This window comes from Rutilus rutilus (genome assembly GCF_951802725.1).
Source record: "Rutilus rutilus genome assembly, chromosome: 9".
Taxonomy (NCBI): domain Eukaryota; kingdom Metazoa; phylum Chordata; class Actinopteri; order Cypriniformes; family Leuciscidae; genus Rutilus; species Rutilus rutilus.
Genome location: NC_140223.1, coordinates 16,327,708 through 16,348,781, shown reverse-complemented (window position 1 = coordinate 16,348,781; position 21,074 = coordinate 16,327,708). Strand labels below are relative to the sequence as shown.

At 36.8% G+C, this 21,074-nt stretch overlaps 1 protein-coding gene across 9 annotated transcripts in view; it reads left to right on the top strand.

The window, feature by feature from the left end:
- The window catches only part of ncam1b (neural cell adhesion molecule 1b), a 106,673-nt gene that overhangs the window by 62,435 nt on the left and 23,164 nt on the right, over nucleotides 1-21,074 (top strand). For 3 of the 9 annotated variants that reach the window (XM_084418155.1, XM_084418159.1, XM_084418153.1), the window contains 8 exons: nucleotides 1,605-1,634; nucleotides 4,114-4,264; nucleotides 5,988-6,175; nucleotides 6,723-6,819; nucleotides 7,111-7,281; nucleotides 10,150-10,275; nucleotides 17,963-18,087; nucleotides 18,187-18,367. In XM_084418155.1, coding sequence (XP_084274281.1) covers nucleotides 1,605-1,634; nucleotides 4,114-4,264; nucleotides 5,988-6,175; nucleotides 6,723-6,819; nucleotides 7,111-7,281; nucleotides 10,150-10,275; nucleotides 17,963-18,087; nucleotides 18,187-18,367 — 1,069 coding nt within the window. Of the gene's footprint in view, nucleotides 1-1,604; nucleotides 1,635-4,113; nucleotides 4,265-5,987; nucleotides 6,176-6,722; nucleotides 6,820-7,110; nucleotides 7,282-10,146; nucleotides 10,276-11,799; nucleotides 11,815-12,213; nucleotides 12,247-17,962; nucleotides 18,088-18,186; nucleotides 18,368-21,074 lie in introns of all 9 variants that reach the window. The other 6 variants (XM_084418154.1, XM_084418158.1, XM_084418152.1 and 3 more) reach the window with 3 other exon arrangements.

Sequence of the window (21,074 nt, the reverse complement as noted above, 5' to 3'; positions counted from 1 at the left end):
CCTGGGGCAGAAGACGACAGTCTTAGCAGCCTGGAGACAAAAAGACTTCTCCAAACGGAGTTTCCTCTCCAGCTTTATCCACAAGCTCTCTTGCCCAGCAGCCAATCAGTGGAAACCAGGAGATGATGGGAACTAGTGTCAGCTGTTCACCATTTAAGCTTTACATTGAGGAGAAAGAGAGAGAGAAAAAAACACACCAAAACATTGCACACATAATTTAAAAAAAACAATTACACCCTAGGACGTAAGAATGAGTGAGTTTAATTAGTTGATTGATCGATCGTTAATCTGGTTAATGATTTAATGCACAGCGTACTGTAGTTTAGATCACAACGCTCTCCAACAGCAGAATGCTACTTATTCTTTTAAGTCTAATTCCTAGTCAAATTAGAATATCTTAGTTTTATATATCATATGTGATCGCATTTTCTAAAGATACGGCCAGACATGCAATCTACCAAGAACGGAGCGACAGCATTAGGAACGCCCAGAAGTGTCTTTACAATAGTACAGAGACGGGACAATGTCGCAGGTGGCGTGAACGGGGCATAGACCATTTCAGGCATCGTTCGATTAGCGCTGTGTTATACTGTTCTTCTTGTGTTTTGTCTGGTGATAATCTCAATGTGTTCTTGCATGTCAAGTGATTTCCTGTCCATTTCATCGTGTTGCTAAGCATGTGCACGCTCAGCCTCCACGTGAAGTGACGTGAGTCCACAGAGAACTTCAGCCACTTTCATTGGGAAAGTGTTGCATGAAGTGTTTATCTGTGTTTAATGAAAGTATTCAGTGTATCCCAAGAAATACAGTGGTCCTGTTCTCTGCAAATTGAAAAGGAAGTTATTACATACAGCATTTTATTTTTATTGTTATTAGTAGCAATGTTTTTTTAAAGAACTGCTTTTTAAGTCACTATAATGCTCTGCAAAAATCTTTTTTTGTCTTGTTTTCCAGTAAATATCTAAATACCCTTAAAACAAAATGTTTTTTTCTTGAGAGGCAAAATTATAGATAGTAAGAGTTGTTTAAACCTCACTACATTTTGTTTGTGAAAAAAAAAAAAAAAAAAAAATCCTGTGGTGTAATAAAAACACACACATAATAATAGATGTATTCTCTTAAAATAAAAAGTGTTGTCTTATCTTGCACAGTTTTGCTTTTCAATTAAGTTTATCTTGTTTTAGGAATGTTTTTGTTTTTACTTCAAATTCAAGGCTTTTACAATTATTAAGAAACACACTTTTTTTCATATGCTTTTTCATAAAGCAACAAGAATTTTTATATTTATTATTTTATGAACAATAAAGTATGATTGTGTAAGCTCATTTTATTTAACCAGAATAAATGACCAGCCTATTCAAGTCTGTTTAACTGAATGAGTAATGCTAAAAAAAGAGCAAAACAATTGAATATTTAATCTGCTTTTTAATTTAATTGAATAAAGATTTTTGTAATATGCATTACTTTGTAATATTGCTCTTTTTATCCCATATGCTAAATCAGTAAACATGTCTTTATTGTGCAGTGCTTTTGTTGTCAATAACAGAGGATTCCTTCTAAAGGACTGCTTTGCCTCTTTGTGTTGTTTTGTCTGTTCTTTGCAGGCCTCTTGGACTCGGCCCGAACAGCACAAGGTAGAGATTTCATATCCATGACTCCATAAACTAAATTATGAAGATAGCCATCAATCCATAAACCTCCTCTTTCCTATCCGATCAAATCTCTGAAATCTCATCAGATCCATCAGTTATGATGTCGTCTTTGTTTCACCTGAGTGTGAAATGTAGTAGTAGTTTTCACTTTCTATTCAGTGCATGCTGTTTTTTCATTCTGTCTAATCAATTAAGTCATTATGACATTTTCTTTTTACATTATGCCATCATAAGGCTGCATTCTCAAGGTTTCATGTTTAAAAAAAAAAAAAAAAAAAAAAAACTTATGTCTGATCATGTTGTTCCTTTTTTCCCCAAAGGTGTTATTGTGATTTGATGGATTTTTCCTTTAAGTATTTAATGTTGCACAAAATGCCTTTTGTTGTTGTTCACACCGAGACTTTTCCTTTCCCGCCCTGACAAAAATAGACATTTGAGCAAACCACCTCCATCCAAGCTTTGCAGAAGGCTGGCATGCATTATTAAAAAGACCTTTCTGCTGAAAACTATGGCTCTAAAACTTTAATGATATAGCGTTCTCACGTTGCAAATGAATAAATAGAGCTTTATCTTAGAAGATAAAGTCAGTTGAATGTGCTGATTGAAATGTATAGCTGTTTGCCATAGAGATTCAAAGATACAGGCTGCGATCTGACCCCAGTAACACATAGTAACCAGAGTCTAGTGATGAGAGCACGTCCCATGGCACATGGGGTCACGGTCTGGCCATTTGACTGCAGCAGACAGGGAAAACTGTGGGAAAAAGGCCGGAAGTGGGCAGGACGGGTCTCAGCACTCCCATTAGGGGGTTATTCAATTAGCCCAGTCAGCTCTGCTGGGTGGCTGTTGGATGTTTTTTTGGATGAAAAGGCACAGCATTATGTAAGCGTGACTTAGTCCTGGGACAACACCGGCATAATTATTGTCTCTGACACGACGCTTCTGCCGAGTTCATTCATAGCAAAGTTTGTGCGAGGGGTAGCGCCTGACCAGAAATGTATAGAGAGAGGAGTTTTTTTATTTTTTATTTCCAAGTGGAGTGGGGAATACTAATTTTGTGCTTGATGAAGTCTTCGAAACTTCAATGCATTTCCTGTCCTCATTACAGTCGTGTGTGTGTGTGTGTGTGTGTGTGTGTGTGTGTGTGTGTGTGTGTGAATGTTTGAAAGAGAAAGTGAGTTCATTCTGAGATCTGTTCAGCCCAAGTATTCAGTTTAATGGACAGCAAATAGTTTTTCTCTTTACTGCGCAATTAAAATTTAATTTTAAAATACATTAAAATAGAAATATTTTTATTATTTTAAATCATAATAACATTTCACTAGTACCATTTTACTGTATTTTCTTTTAAATAAATAAGTGCATCCATGGTGAGAATAAGAGACACGTACAGAGTCCAAACTTTTGAACAGTAGTGTATATAATCTGTACTTTTCCGTTTTCCAGTGTATATATCTCTAAACATTTGTAAAATTGTACATTTATGTATAAAGCAAAATAGTTAACAACATTCTTCTTTTTCTTTTCTCAAATCATCCCATGGGCAAGATTAGTCTCCTCCACAGGCTGTATCCGTGTGTTTGACACCCCTGCTATATGCAAATTGCGCAGTCATTGAGGAAACGTTGGTTATAGATCCCACTTATCTTCATAAGATCCACAAGGTTAAGTGGAACAGCAAGCTAAAAGAAGATGCGAGCGTGGCTTGTTAAGATCTATGCTTGTCTTTAAAATGAGCACTGGGACGTGGTAAAATGGTCCAAGCCAGCTGAGATCATGTGACGTAGGTTTTGATGAAGTAACAGCGCTGAAGAAATGGCTTCCCCTACCTTATGGTCTGCATTATTTATGTTCCTCCTCACATCTTCTCTCCAAAGACTCAGCACATAAAAGCCTCTTATTTATGGCTGCTGTTCACCAAAGCTCCTTTTTTTTTCTTTTTTTCTTTTTACTAGGTTTGCTTCTCTGAGATGTTTCAGGTCTTACATACTTAAAAATGAAGATTTGTAAGATTTTTAGACTCTGAGAATGTTTTTTTATTTTTTTAGAAATGGACTATATAGCGCATTTAGGAAGATAATAGCAAACCTGTTTATTAATTTAAAGGAATAGTTAACCCATAATTAACATTCTGTCATCATTTATTCATCTGACTTTTTCCATTCTTGTGAAAACAAAATACTAGTTGCCTTTCTCTGTAAAATGACAGCATGATATGACCAAAAGCTCAAAAAATATGAAGTATAAAAGCACCATAAAAAGTACCCACCACTTTTATGGTGCTTTTTTTTGGAGTTTGACAGCCTGTGGTTCAAGAAATAAAGAAAGCCATGCAGGTTTAGAATGACATGAGGGTGAGTAACCGATGACAGAATTTTCTTTTGAGGGAAGACTATTAGTTTAATGGCTGAAAGAAGTATGAATTTTGCAGTGAATTTTCCCTTCTTGTCTCTGTGTTCAGAGTCCTGATGGTGAAGTGTTGGTCCGCAGTGACGCCCGCGTGTCTTCTCTCACCCTGAAGTACGCTCAGTACACAGACGCCGGCGAGTATCTCTGCACTGCCCGCAACGCCATCGGAGAGACGTCGCAGCCCGTGTATCTGGAAGTGCGCTGTGAGTCTATAGTATCTGTAGCCTCATTAGCTTCTATCACTCACACGTACTGTTGGATACCACACGGATATGCCTCAGAGGCATATGTTTAATTCACAGCAGCACTGCTGCTCGGCTGCAGTCCAGAGAGCATAAGGCAACTCAGTAGAGAATGGTAGTTAATGTATCAAAACTACAGCCACCCCCCCCAACATCATCACCCCCTCCCCCGCTACAGGACACGCATGATACGAAAAAGCCTTAAATCACGCTGTGTCCTAACCAAGTGCAAGGTTTTGTTCTACATGACGTCTAGGGATGTCAATTTTGAGGAATTTTCATTATTGTCATTAAAATGATTGATCGAATAATTGTTTTATTGTTAATACCACAAAAACATGTGGAGAACTTTTAAATCATTAAAGGGATATTAGGGATGCAAAATTCTTGCAGATGCCAATATGTTTTGATGTTATGGCCAATAACATGATAACTAATGGCTAATATTAATTTCAGTAATAATTATGGTTTTTAACTTTCAGTGAATGTTAGATGATAAAAATATTACAAATCAAAAGAAATAAGCATATACAATTGAATATCCAATATCGGCCAATATATATCCAATATGGAGTATAATACCGGTAAATAAATTATAAAAAATCTTTAATATCGGCCGATAACCAATATTTTATCAATAAATTGTCCCTAATAAATTATATAAACTAATATTGATGTTATTCCAATGCATTTTCAAACCTATTGATTGACAAAATGTCCTGTTGCTGATTAAGGCTGGTTAGTAAAATAATGGTTAGGATTTACATGGAAGAGACGGATTTATTGTTTCTATTTTTCTTGAGTCATGCCTGGTTAGGAGGACAATGGCGTCAGCATATTTCATTTGATTAAAATCTAGGCTGTTAGTGCAAGAAGTTTAGTCAAATCAGTGCATACTGTACAGTACTGTGCATATATTTGTAGTGAACCAAAAAAAAAATCCTAAGGCGTTTTTGTTTCTAAGGCGACCAAAAATGCACTAATTTACTTGTTTCTACGATTCGTATATTGCTGTAACATCAAAAATGAAGCACTCTCCTTCCCTCAGTGTTATTAATTGCAATCAGTAGCAAGCAAAACATTACCTCCCATTTTCTCTCTCATTGTGCTCCCCCCACTGCGCCTGTTTGTATTTGTTTTCGAATTAGCAGCGACGTATGCTGTGAAATTACAAGCCTCCCTCTTCGCATGTTTTGTGCATTTGTACCAGCCGTGTATTGCCGTAATGGGACTAATGACATCTGAAGCTCTGATGAATGTGAGAACAGCATCTCAGCGGGCTGGCAGTTATTTCGCACACAGTCTGTGAGGGAACGCGGGCCCGACCACATACGTCACGGGAGCCTGCAGTCGGCCCCCAGCGTGCTATTCAGGGACAATACTTGGAGGAGGGGCCTTTTTAAAGCCAGTGAAGCGTGATTGGCTTTTATGTACTGCCACGAACAGATGTGTTCAACATCACAAAGTGCTGTGTTTTCAGCACTCAGCTCTCAGCTCTATGTTTAAGCCATGGACATTTTGATCTTTTACCACCTTATCCTCAGAATTAAGGCTTCAAAGATAATGAGAACGCAGGCTTTGTTCCCCCTTAGCGGATGGAGACGGGCGGTAGGTAGATAATGGGCCAGTGCTACCAGCAGGTTTGTTTGTTTTTCAGTTGTATATGCTTTGCCTTTCATCACAGACTCCCCCAAAATCTTGGGACCAGTAGCTGTTTACACATGGGAGGGCAACCCAGCCAACATCAGCTGTGAAGTGCTGGCTCACCCCAGCGATGTGTCTATTACGTGGCTGAGAGACGGCCTCCAGCTGCCTAACGCTAACACCTCCAATATCAAGATCTACAACAGGCCTTCCGCCAGCTACCTGGAGGTACGGCCCACACAGACGCCTTCCTAAGAACATAATCATTCCAAATACTGTACACATGAACCCAGAGGGGAAATCGAACAAAACTGGACGAAGAACATGGGCTGGTTATATTTCACCCCTAAATCAAAAGAAAGAAATATGTTTACATTACATTACATTACAATTAATGAAGCCTGTCTTGGGACTATGAAGATTCAGGTTCACTTCAAATATTTCTTCAAATATAATGATTCATTCGTTATCTACATTCTTAATGGTTTTAAAAACGAGCTTAATTTTCTGTGTTTGCAGTGTTGCACCTAGTTTATTTATTTTGGTTTTGGGGTGAAATGTGACCTGGACCTGTTTCTGAGCTTTATCCAGGAAGGGGTAGGGTTGCTGTAGGGCACTACTGCAGCCTATGTGTCTTATATTTTATTTTAGCACAGTGAGCACACTGTCAGGAGTAAATACACATCTAATGGAATGACAGTGGTAAAATGCACGTTTAAAAGATAAATGATGAGATGGAGACTAGAGGTTAATGCATTCATTTGATCTGTCCCAGGTCAGTCCAGAGTCTCAGAGCGACTTTGGCAACTACAACTGTACTGCCTCCAATGAGATTGGGACCGAATCCAGAGAGTTCATCATGATACCAGCTGGTCTGTTTCTCTGTATTGATCTCAAAATGTACACAATTTAATCATTTATGGCGGTAGAATAATCGCATTGACATTGAGTGTTTGGATGCTTTTTGCTTTCCAGGTACTGTATTTTTGTAATTACCTGCAATTCTCGCCTTTGTTCAATAAAGTGCAATACAATAGCTCAAATTTTCCTTGTGTAAACTTTTGCTCGGCACAAAGCGGCACAATCAGCCGTATTATCGGGCATAAGCTGATAAAGTGCAGTTTTCCCACTGCGTATTGTAAAGTGTCTCCCCTGTGGTGCAGATGTGCCCTCGGCGCCGGCCATCACTCAAGTGCAACCGTACTCCAGCACGGCTCAGGTGCTTTTCGAAGAGCCCGTGTCCACTGGAGGAGTTCCTGTGCTCAAGTACCGAGCCGAGTGGAGAGCCGTTGGTCGAGGAAAATGGGTGCAGCGAGTCTATGAGGTGAAAGACGGTAAGTCTGTCACATGAACTGAAGCAGTTAGCCATCTGTATTATATGGAATATCAACACTACTGTATGGTTTGTAGACTTTAATAGTGGATTTATATGGTGGAAAACAGAACTTTTAAAATAAGATGATTCGTTCAGAAATTATGGTTTTATGGATTATGGAAATTGTTATAATTTTTACCGCCATCTGGTGGTGAGGTTGTGAATTGCACCCAACAGAAGTTACGGTGGCCGACAGGAAAAGATGTCGTCGTCTGAGACAGCAGAGAGTAGCCAGTTAAGCAATGAGGTTTCTTTACAAAGATAAATTAAGAAATTAGGTTTACTTAATTATTCAGTAAAATATGTTATTACGAATATTATTGTTACTTGTTCATATTATGTCAGTGTTTTATTCGCCGACTTTAGCTAGTTTCTTTGCACATAGAACAACATAGTGACGAAACGCGTTTGTCCATTTAGGGCCACTGTAGAAACATGTCAAAGACCCGTGGTGTATGTAGATAGAAATGGCTCATTCTAAGGTAATAAAAACATAACGTAAGGTCAATTAAGTAAGGTCTTTTATAAACCACTGAAAACATAGTTATGCATATGATATTGCATTTCTGTCAACAGATCCTCCTAAATATTACACAGTGCACCTTTAACACACTACCGTTAAAAAATTTGGGGTCGGTAATATATTTTCTTTGTTTTGAAAGAAATCTCTTTTAAAAATGCTCACTAAGGCTGTGTTTATTTGATAAAAAAATAAATATTAATACAATTTAAAAAACTGTTTTCTATTTTAACTGATGGCAAAGCTGAATTTTCAGCAACCATTACTCGAGTAAAATGATCATAAACTAAATTGTCTTTTTTGGGTGCCAGAACCTTGACATTATAACTGGATTGAAGGGAAAAATCTACTTGCTATAAAAGTGTACAGTATTATGCAATTATTTCAAGAACTTGTTGACAGAATCTGTTATTTCTGTTGTAATGAATGAGGTTTGCATTTAATGGGGTTTATTCATGAATCACAAGCAGAAAATAAACAATTGATAAAAGAATGGTTGGTAACACTTTATTTTAGAGTAGCTATGTTTCCATCCAAAGTTTCAAATTTAACTTATGGGCAAATTTGGAATATTGCATAACACATTTGTGAAAAAAAGCACTGTTCTATCCTATGTGTTCAACAGAACAAAATCGTCACTTCCTATGAAATTGGTGCAATCGTGGAAGCCATTGTTGCTCTTTTTTGGCATCTCAGAGCAAATAGATGAATAACAATAAACGCTGTCATGCTATATTGCGTTGTTATGCCTGGTGTTTGGGAACGCAATCATGCGAGACGCTCTGGGAGGTCATTTTTATCAAATCGTTTTGATGACAGACTGTGGCTCAGGCATTACAGAATGATCAAACCAACATCCAATCACATCCACTGTTGAGGCAAAGTCACGTACTGTAAGTTTTGTTGCGTTGAAGGATTTATTTGATAAATGAGTTTCCGTCATAGTTTACAGTATGCGCATGTCTTTTTGGATAAAAAAATAAAATATCCGCCTCAATTGGTTTGAGGTTTGGTTTTTTTTATGCACATTTTTAGAATTTATGCTCATTTTGTCATTTCCATTCAGATTTTTTTTTTTGCAATATCCCAAAATTTGCATATAAATGGGTGGATGGAAACCTAGCTACTGTCCTCGTTAGACGTCACATATACTTAAATAGCAGTAACAGTAAATTATGCATAATTACATTCAACTTACCCAAAACCAAACCCTAATCCTAACCTTTACCCCTATAGTAAGTACATTTCACTATTTCACAATTTCACTCAGTGATTTTGGTTACACTTTATTTTAAGGTGTTATTGTTACAGTGTAATTATATATTTAAGTACTGAGTAATATTAAGCAACTGTCCCCTGGTTTCACAGACAGGGCTTAAGACTAGTCCTAGACTAAAATGTAAGTCTGAGCTGTTTCCACTGAAATAAACTTGCACTGACTGATCTTAAAAATATATCAGTGCCTTTTTAGTTTTAAGATGCACATCGGTAATGTTTTTTTCTAAGCATGTTTATAAAAATTACTTAAATGTCCTAATTGATCTATGGTCTAATCCTGGCTTAGTCTAAGCCCTGTCTGTGAAACCGGGCCTACATGTACTTACTTTAGGGTTAGGGTAGGATTAGGATTTGATTGAGGGTTAGTTGCATTAATTATGCATAATTTACTATTATTACTATGGTAAGTACTCATGTAACATATGTAACAAGGACACTGTAAAATAAAGTGTTACCGTGAATTTTTTTTTTTTTTTGACAGTTAATTACACTGTAGCAAGGACACTTGGAGGGAAACCAAATGGTTTTACATTCAATTTGTTAGAAATGCATTCTGCTCATGTTTCATGAATGCTCCAGTAGTAATAACATGGACCATGTAATATATTAAAGGGATAGATCAACAAAAATGAAAATTGTGATCAGATGTCACCCTCGTGTCATTCCAAACCTGTGTGACTTTATTTATTCTGTGTAATATAGAAGAAGATATTTTGAGGAATGTAAATGTTCTTTTACAATGGAAGTCAATGGTAACCAAAACTATTTGGTTACCAAAATTTTTCGAAAATATCTTCTTTACCTCAAAAGAAAGTAATTCATAGAGGTGTGGAATGACATGAGGGTGAGTAAATGAGGACAGACTAACCACCATGATATTGAATGTCAGCATCACTGCCCATAGCTTCAACTGTATTTCCGCCATGTTCTGTGGCAAGGTTTAGCATTGCCCATTTAACTTGCATTCTGTTGTTTATGAATTAATGAATGGGTTTATGATTAAATCTGCTTCTCGCTGCTTCCCAGCAGGACTGAATTCAGTCACAGTCACCGGCCTTAAACCCGAAAACGATTACGAAGTCAAGATGTCTGCCATCAACGGCAAGGGCGAAGGCGACAGCAGCCCGTCATTGGTCTTCAAAACCGAGCAAGTCCGTGAGTATCACGCTTCTCTCTCTCTCTCTCTCTCAGGAGCACAACAGCAGTGCAGCGTGGTGTGACGGCCCACAAACCTTATCAACCAGCTAGTGTGATGTCTTTGGCTGACGCAGTTGCTAAAAGATACAGTTTGTGCTCATGGTGCTAAAGAGTAGGCCCTAATGATTTAAGTAGTTTGAATATTAACATTTCAGTCCCTTGAACAATTCTCTCATTTTACTGAATTACAAATCCAGTGAAGCACAGCATGAAACATCTTTCTGAGCAATGCCTTCTTTTGTGCCCGCCTCCCCTACAGGACAGTGTCGTGTAGAGCTCTTGATATGGTTGACTGGCTCACCTTTACTCTGTTCTCAGCTGAACTGAACTCTGTCGCTCCTTCAGAGTAATTGTTAGCCACTCTATGGCGTCTCTCTGAGTTCTGAAGGACAACCTTTTCTAGGCGATATCTGGGTGGTTTAATATATCTGCCTCTTTTTGACAACCAATAAACCGTTCCCACTTTTCTATCCATTGGTTTGCACCATATGCAGGTTATTATTCATCAAGAGAAACCAGGTGGATATTTTAATCATTTATTGGTCGAAGCTTATGGATGTACTAAGAACTTCTTCAGCACATTTCTATTATTTTTGACAAGAATAAAAAAAATAAAAAAAATTTGGACATATTAAAAATAGCCAATTGTGACCTCCAGTGGATAGAAATAAAGATCACAGAGGACTAAAAATAAAGTAAGATTTGTAATTCAGCGCATTGAGAACATTGGTTAATGGTCGTGATGCATTTGTAAATCACTGCATATAAATATATGCTTGGCAGTTTTACTGCTGCTAAGCATATTCATGCTGTATATATACTCGTACATATATATACTGGTCACACCTTACATAAATGATTTCTTACATCAATAATGGATTCATCTATTAGAATTCTGACTGGTAAGAACAGAACATCATCTTCTCACTCAGGACATAAAATTCTGCCAACATTCCACAAAACATCAATAAAAATCAATCATAACAATGCACACTACATTTGTGCGTGTTTTTATGATTGATTTTTATTGATGTTTTGTAGAATGTTGGCAGAATATAATGTCCTGAGTGAGAATATTTCTGTGATTTGTGTTGATATTCTCATCACATTCACACACCACACACATCTACGCTCTTACTCCTCCTGGTGGTTGTTTGTGTGATCAGCGGGATGTTTTGGACTTCCAGAGATGCCGTGACAACATAATGCACTCAACACATTGTACACTGGGATTTATTTCCTGTCAGTACATGAAACAAAACCCATTTAGTGTGAGAGAGTAATGACTCAGGTAATGAGTCATAATGCAGGTAATGTATGAGTGATGAGAAAGTATTTCTGTCTAATCTTGTTACCGGCTTTGACCCTTTGACATTTTCAGACTTCTCTTTTTTTCATCCTGTCATTGTATGTGATTTTCTCCTATTTTGTTTCCCATTTGTGTGTTTTTTTTTTTTTTTTTTTTTACACGGAATCCTTTAGGTTATTCTTACACAAGTAAGTGTTTACCATGTGATCCTTGTGATCATCATAATCATTTATAATTTTTTTTAGTTTTTTTACATTTTATTATTTGTTAATAGAATGTCTAGTAGTTGTAGGATTTAAAGACCCCATGAAATCAAAATGAGAGTTGAGTGGCTTTAAGTCCATGTTTAGGATGAGAGCAGTTATTGTAAAAGTTGAGCAAATTAACAACAAATTAACATTTTTGTCCAGTCAAATGCTCTTTAGAATGAGAATGTCCCTCCCTAGTATCAAACCAAACGAAAGGTATTAAAGAAAACTTGTCATATGTTCTCATGGGGTCTTTAAGTTAATATGCTAGTTGTTTCCTCAGATACAGTTATCAAACTAAATAAAAGTGAACATTTTCTTTTTTCATATGCTCCCTAGATGGGATTTTTCATTTTCATACTGAGGACACAGGTTTGTTATGCAGCTGAATGATGCTCTTCATTATTATTGTATTATATTAAACCAGAAACCATAAAGATCCTTCTGTATGTAATATAAAGAGTTATATTACATCATTATGGGGTTTTGTGGCTGCAAATATGCCTCCACATGTCTTTATCTCTAGGCAACACACAGTAAATCCAATTATTAGTACACGTGAAGTATTTGAAGTTGATCAACTTTGAATATTTCTTTATATGTTGTTATGTGCTTAATGTATCACATGCTTTGTCCAAAAACTAATGCACGATCCCCCAGTATTATATGAATACTTCAGTGTTTCCTCTGTTTTTCATTGAGAAATATGATTTGTCAACTTTTTAGTAGTGTTTTCTAAAGCAAGCATCACTATCACAGTTGCACTTATAGAATTTGAACAAGTTTTTGCTGAGCACATGAATAATACCTCAAATCATGTGGCAAAAAGAGTGTTACAACTTTAATAAGCAATACGGTTTTTTTCGCATGGCAGATGATAAAACAGGTGGTGTATATGTCCCATAAGGACTTATCCTTCAAAGGATAGTTCACCCAAAAATGTAAATTCTGTCATTAATTACTCACCCTCATGTCGTTCCAAACCGTAAGACTTTCGTTCATCTTTGGAACACAAATGAAGATCTTTTTGATGAAATCTGAGTGCTTTCTGTCCCTCCATTGACAGCTACGCAACTACCACTTTGACGCTTCAAAAAGTTCATAAAGAGATTGTAAAACTAATCCTTATGAATTGAGCGGTTTAGTCCAAATTTTTATATGATGAACAGATAGAATTTTTATTAAAAATTGATCAAAATTAAAATTATTATTGCCTAAATTAAATCTTTTCAACAAGTAAAGTGAGTTTTCTCCAGAATATCTGGACTAAATCACTCAATTCAAATGGATTAGTTTTATAATCTCTGTGAACTTTTTTTTTAGCTGTCAATGGAGGGACAGAAATGACTCAGATGTTATAATAAAAAAAAAAAATCTTCAGTTGTGTTTCGAAGATAAACGAAAATCTTACGGGTTTGGAACAACGTGAAGGTGAGTAAATTTTCATTTTTGGCTGAACTAACCTTTTAAGAAAGGGAACCAAGCCATATCTAAAGAAAAGAATGTCATTTTGGAGTGGGCCCTTTTTGAGTTGAGAAACCATCTAGAAGGGCCACTTAGCAACCACCAAGAACATGGCAACATGCTGACAACCAATAGGAACAATATAACAGCCACATAGCAGAACACCCTTATGTTGCATGTTTTGTAAAAGCCAAGTACCACTCACATTATCTTTAGAATATGTAAATATATACTAGTTTTAGCTTTTCAGTTGTTTAAACGCAGACCATATGCTCAATCTCTCAGAGGAAATCCTGCTCAGTGTGTTTCTGCTTCTGTGCTCAATGTTGTGATCTTTGTGATTTAAAACCATTTTAAGTTGCTTGGTTTTTATGTTTCTCTGCAGTTTGTTCTAACCCTTGACTTTTTTTTTTTTACATAGTTACATTTGTGTCTGTATTTTTGTATCTTTCATGCAACCTCTTCCAATTTCCTTTCAACCAATCATGTGCGTGCATATGATGTGACTGTGTCATGTGGCTTGCATGGTGCTGGTGATGTCATCCACACTGATGAGCAGAAGGTAAACACTCTGGCCTAGCTTCATCCTCTCATATACAGGATTATCCCTCACTCACATCAGGATCACTGCATTCATCCCTAACCAGCCATTATAACTCACTCCTGTCACATTTCTAGAATTAAATCCCCTCAGACAGGTCATGAAAATTCATCCATTCCCAATTTGTAACGGAGACTGTTACCCTTGAGCAACCACTGCGCAAATTATCTTCCGTGGTGAATATGGAGTAAAAAAAAAAAAATTAAAAAAAAGTTGATGCCGTGTCCTGCCAACCATGGAAATGACATCAAACGCTCTGGAGCTGAAAAACATTTCCCCAGGGTGATCGCTGGGTACGACAATCTCAGTCTTTTATGTTCAGTCTAAACATTTTGACAAGCAGCGAGTTTACATACTCTCTAGACTGACATCCTTTCATCTTGTGCTGCTTTGGATATGCTGCTACCACTGTACAATTATTTCCAAATTAGGAAATCCCTAAAAATGCTACAGTAGACGCTGCAAGTGGTTGATTCCAATGGTTTATTTATTCTCCAGTTTCAAGCATGTTTCAGTAACTTTCGCAGTACCACGTTTCCTTTCAACATACCTTTTGAACCTTTTACAGGGCTCCTCCCCTCCTCTCCAAACTATGTCCTTTGATGTTCTGGTTGTTTTTACCTGCATGTAAATTTCACGATGACTCTGTATATACAGAAAACTCTTGCAACTTTCTTTTCATTGCACAGTTGCTTATTTAGCATACACACCTTGATTATTTATATAGGTTTTACGATGTTTCCATGATTGGAGTATGTTGGGCTGCATTTTGCTTGTCTTTTTATGAGCAAAAATGAGTTGCACCACTTTGCATTTTATTCACGAACCATATGCAATCCAGTTTAACCAGGTGATACCTGCACTGAAGCAGTGCCATGCATATTTAAATTAAAGTAATCTATTGAAAAATAAATATACTAAAATGTATTTGAAATGCATTTATTTTATGCTAAGTATACTACAAATACTTAAAATAAATACCCTGCAATTGCACTTTTGGTATACTAAACTGATATACTTAAAGTCTGCTAAATTGGAACAACTAATTTTATACTACATGCACTTTAGTTATCCAGAAGTAGTTCTGAGGTCCAACTAGAGATATGTGCAAAAGTGCAACTATTGCAAGTATACTTTAGGTCCACCTTAAATAACTTGCATTTAAAGACTGATATTATACTGTACAGAGATCATACTATCCTTACTAATAGTGATAGTAAAACACATTGTTTTAATATCATTGTGCATTGCAATAAAGAAGTACTCCAAATATTTATATCAGTAAGTCTCAATGGATTTTTAGTAATCTTAGTATGAAATAAATATGTTTTAATTACATTTTGGTATAGGTTCACTAGGGATAGTTCACCTATAAATGAATATTCTGTCATGGCACGTAATTCTGTCACCCTCATAAGACTTATATTCTTTTTTGGAACACAAATATAGATATTTTTGAGCAGGTAATTCATTTGATCCAAGTTAAGACATGGTTGCAATGATGATTGGATTTAATTGAGGCTTTTATTCACATATAAACATTAACACGCACACATAAGAGCACACCAACCAACCATATTTTCCTGTCATTCCAATTCAACTTCCTGTGAGTGTGGCCGATTCAAATGCCAACATTTTTTCAAATGTGAATTTTGCCCAATTCTGCAACCTAGCACTCAGAACCAGCCTGCAAACTGGGTCATTTTAGGGCGTGTTTGCTCATTACCCAATTTACATAATGCCTTTCCCGAATCAGGTGCTAAAACAACACAGGCAGCATGTGCAAATAAACGGCTCAATTAATTCTTGGTGAAATCCCCAAAGAATATCATTAAAAGTGAATTTGCAAACGTGTAAAACTTTTATTTTTAGTCATTTAATTTACTGCTGTTTGCTCCCTTGTGTATATGATTATTTCATTAACTGTATCCTGTAGGGACAGATAGCTAAGGAGGATGGAATTAATCATGCAGTGCTGCGCTTTCATTATTAAAGAGATGAGTGTTTATTGATGACCCTTTAAACTGTCAGTCGAGTAGAATATCTGCTTGTTAACTGAGCTGATAGTTTGGGATTGTGACTACTCACACAAAGCTCACAGGAAGTGGTGCTTCTCCCATTTTATGTGTGCACTTTTATAACCTCGTAACACATTAAGATTAATTACTGCGTTTTTATTGCATCTCGTTTAGTTTTTGCGGTTATGGTGCTTTGTAGCAGATCCAAAGACAATTAGATGTGTAGTGTACCTCTCTGAAAATATGTATCCTCCTCCATTGGAGAAGTGAAGCAACTGATTGATGACATTGATTATTTCACTACAGCATAGACAGAATTAAGTGCTGATCGTTTAAATCAGGGTAACCGGTGACTGAGTGGACCTAACAAAATGAAAGAAAAAAGACCTGAAAAGAAAGGTTGTGTGAATGAAAGTGTCTTCCTCGTACAGGCTAATAGCTAATTACTCCCTTAATGAGAGTAAAATGCCTTCATTTTTCAATCCACCATGAACACGCGTAGCTTCTGCCTGCAATGTTGTTACGTGTCACTCTGCGGCGTCAAACTAATGTAGTGAATCAAACGAGCATTCGCCGGTCATTAAAATGAAATGGATCATGATGGCCCGTGAAGGAGAGGCCTCAGTGAACAGCACCATTGAAATATTCCCAATTCACAGTGCACTCATACTGTACACATGAATGCTCTATAGGGATGTTCACAGTTCACCGTGACCTCCAAATATCAGCCTACTCATCTAAGGAGGCCCAGCCAAGCACCATGTGTCATATTATTCTATTACTTGCCTAAATGGAATCATTGGTGTGTAGGATGCTAAGATTTATGAGAGTTAATACCTGTAATTAGTGGTCGACTGGCTTTTCATTGGCCAGAATGGATGTCTACGGACCTGGGTGGCCAATAGCTGGTATAATGCTGATGTATGCATAATACAGTTTAAAGCTGCGGCATGTACATTTTTCGATGTTGGCCTCATATGTCAACTTCTGACTCTAACATCAATGGCATGAGTTTGCAGTTGCACTGCAACCACTATTATGATTAATCTGTTGATAGTTTAATTAATTAGAAAATAGCTGAATTTTATTTTCAGCCATTATTGATAATATTATTGCATTATTAATGTTATTATGAGTTGTACTGTCGATCGACCATCTGAGTTTTTGAACTGTAACATATGAAGGACTCTTTAATATACCTAATTTATTTTTGGTGTTGTTACTGGCAGGGAAATTACACATTGCTGCTTCATTAACAGCAAAAGAGATGTACACAGAAATTGCTGAAATGAAATATAGGAAAATGTTAAATTATTTTTTTTAACAATTGTCAAGACAGATTGAGTTCATTTTTAACACTGCTGTTGACATTTAACAACGTGCTTGACATTGTTATTGGTCAGTGCTGGTAATCTAAAAATAGCCAAATATTGCACATGTATCAGCCTGACACTACACATAATACCAAGGATTAATGCTGATTTTGCTTTCTTGAACTTTCCTCCTTTTCCATATCTTCTTATTAAAGGAATAGTTCATGCAAAAATGAAAATTCTGTCTTATGTCGTTTAGTCATCCTCATGTCGTTCCAAACCCATTAGACTTTCACTAATATAATTGTATTGAAAAACCTGAAAGATTTCTGTCCCTCCATTTAAAGTCCATTCCACCAAAACTTTGACGCTTTAATAAGTTCATAAAGACATCGTAAAATCAATCCACATATTCCTAGTGTTCCCTGAAGAGACCCAATCACTTTAAATTACGAACAGATTTAATTTAGGATTTTATTCACGTATAAACGAAACATTGATCAAATATGGTAAACAGAAGCTTGCTTGATACACAGATGATTTGTGGGGTGATTTTGGTCTTGAATATTTTGGTCTCATTTGTTTGGAACGACATGAGGATGAGTAAATTAAGTATTTAAATTTTTAGGTGCACTATCCCTTTAAGTTATGGCGCGTTTTCTCACGTCATTGTAACTGGATTGTTGTTGTAGGAGAACCCAGTCCTCCTATACTCGAGGGAACTCTGCACTTCAAAGGCAATGCTCTCAAAGTAAAATGGATCAAACAAGACGATGGAGGGTCTCCAATCACCCATTATTTGGTCAGATACAAAGCTGTGAGTGTTCAAAATAAATAAATAGATTATATTTAATATTTTCCTTCTTTCTTTTTTTGCAACCTTGTGATCGTTTCATGGCTGCTTTTTGGTACACAGAGGGAAGACCCCGACTGGAAGCCTGAGATGCGTCTTCCCAACGTGAGCGAGTACATAATGCTGACCGGTCTGGAATGGGACACTGAGTATGATGTGTTTGTGGTGGCAGAGAACCAGCAGGGCAAGTCCAAGCCAGGCACCCTGACCTTCAAAACCTCACCTGAGCCTGCAGCTACCACAGGTAACCACCGTCCCTCCCTCAGTCTCTCCTTCCATCCCTCCTTCTCTGTGTTCACCCTCGCCGCCAATATCAAGCACACTGATTTTAACAGATGACTCAGAGCTGTAATGACACCAAACATGCGAATGCTGTCTGTGCCTTCACGTACACTGCATGATAAACAGTGAGTCATGCTACACGGCAGATCACGAAGCACACGGACAAAACATTTGGCTTGTTCTTATGGGATTCTTGATGCCATGTTTGTATAACATAAGATAGTGTGAGATGCTGATAGCATTCTTCGAGCTGGCCATTTGAGCTGTTTTAGGTTTAGCCATATGCATAAAGTGGGGAGACAGAGGGGCAATTTTGATCACAAACAAGTGTGATGACACTTATTCAGTAAACGCTCACTAGAGAATTCTGTTTCTGCCTGACAAAAAGTGTAATTTGTTTTACTTTGTGAATTTTGCTTTTATATTTATTATTTTAAATAAATACATAATACTTGATAACATTTTTTTTCAGTGTTCCACATTAGACATTCTACTAACTATAAGTAACTGTTTACAACTACATGTCAACTTATTCTACTTACCCAAACCTTCAAAAAAAAAAAAAAAAAAAAATATATATATATATATATATATATATATATATGGATGGATGTGTAATAGTATTATTAGTGCTGTCAAATCAATTAATCATGATTAATTGCATCTAACAAAAGTTTGTATTTATATAATGTGTTTGTAGTGTGTGTGTGTGTGTGTGTGTGTGTGTGTGTGTGTGTGTGTGTGTGTGTGTGTGTGTGTGTGTGTGTGTGTGTGTGTGTGTGTGTGTAACAAACGTATGTATGTATGTATGCATGCATGTATGTATGTATGTATGTATGCATGCATGCATGCCTCCATGCATACATACATATATACATATACATATATATCCAAACAAACAAACATATGTATATGTATACACACAAACACAAACTTTTATTTTAGCGATTAATCGCTTTGACAGAACCTAAGTATTATGTGTGTATACATGTGTGTGTACATAGATTAGATTATTATACATAGTTTATGATAAATATTTGATCGATTATACATTTTAACTTATTTTTTTATTATTATTAAATAATGGACATTCAAAAAAATCACAAAGAAAAACAATCACTTTTTTTTTCTAATATGGGCCAGTAACGGATATTGTACCTGTATGTTCCCTCTTTAATCTAATTATTTAGCATTTTGAATGTTTAAATAAATCAACATTGATTTATTGAAAAATAAAAACGTTTAATCTTAAATTGAACTTGCATGGTCACTTTGCAAAACAAATTTTGTTTCACTAACCAAGTTACCGAATCAACAGACCCCTTGCATTCACATGCAGGTACACTCTGAGTCTCTGTCTGTTTAATGTTATTGCCTTGGCCTCCATCCACCTGTGACCAGGCTAACCCTCAGCATTAGCAGCAGGGCAGTAGTTCCTGATGGAGAATCACTTCCTGTTTACGAACCCTGCGTAGCGTGCGGCAGCAGTTTAGATGAGAGGGTTGCGCTCTGGTCAAGCGTGCCAGGGCCACAGCTGGGCTTCACTGCTTCACTTGTAATGTAACAAGCATCTGGTGCTTCTTAATGCAGAGAGACTTTGTCTGTCCCTCGTTGTCTCTCTCCCTCATTAACACTCTGAGACGGCCCTCTGGACGTAGGAGGGCTGAATCGCGGCTCTCTTTGGCATACTAGGCTGTGAATGGCCCACATCCAAAGGCTGTTTGTCTTACTCACACCTCCGAGTACAGAAGCGCACTCTTTGCTGCATACTAATAAGACCACATCACCTCCTGACTAGAACTTTACTAAAGTTGCTGGCACTAACATGTTTCAAGTGTTTTTATTTTTTACTGCGATCACTCCCGTTAAAGCCGAGAACAGCTTGGATGTTGGCGTAATAGAAGTCTTGCAGTATTGCAGTGATTTAATGTACAATTTATACATATATATATATTTATTTAGAGTAACATTTAAGCACATACTTGCTTGAAATAATAATTTCAGCAACTTGTGTGCAAGTTTTCTGTTTATTTAATCATATTTGGCATTTCATAACTTCTTAACTGAATATTTTATGAGAACTCATGCATTATTCTGCTGTTTGTTAATGAACTGTGTACATCTTGGAGCTACAATGCTAGTATAGGCATATTTCACAACTGCTCCAAATTACAATGGAGATTTGTTTAATGTGGGCCCACTTTGCACATCTTTCACAACGAATCTGTTCCCTGCTTATGGAAAACTTGTGGGAAATAATTGATTGCAATACAGACTTTTTGTTCCTGTCTGCCATACGAAATTTTTTTGCGTGACGTTTTTGGCCACAGTGGGTCCTTTTCAGCCCAGACATCATCAAATAGCATCATTTTACTTATGTAACAGTTATTAATGAATATGTGTAACTGTTCAACAAGTCTTTACACTCTGCAGCTAAATTCGGTTGTCGTCACCTTTTAGTGCTTAATCCTGTTCTGTACAGTTCAGTACTTTACAGGAGTGACAACCACATTCTACAACCGAATTAACAGCATTTTCAAGAAAAATGTACGCAGCGTGTACGGAACCGAACTGAACAACTAGTTGCACAACGAGACACAGTACTGACATCTTCATTAACTGCTTGCTGAGTCTGTAGAGCGCTGTAGAGCGCCTCGCAGTCTTCAAGG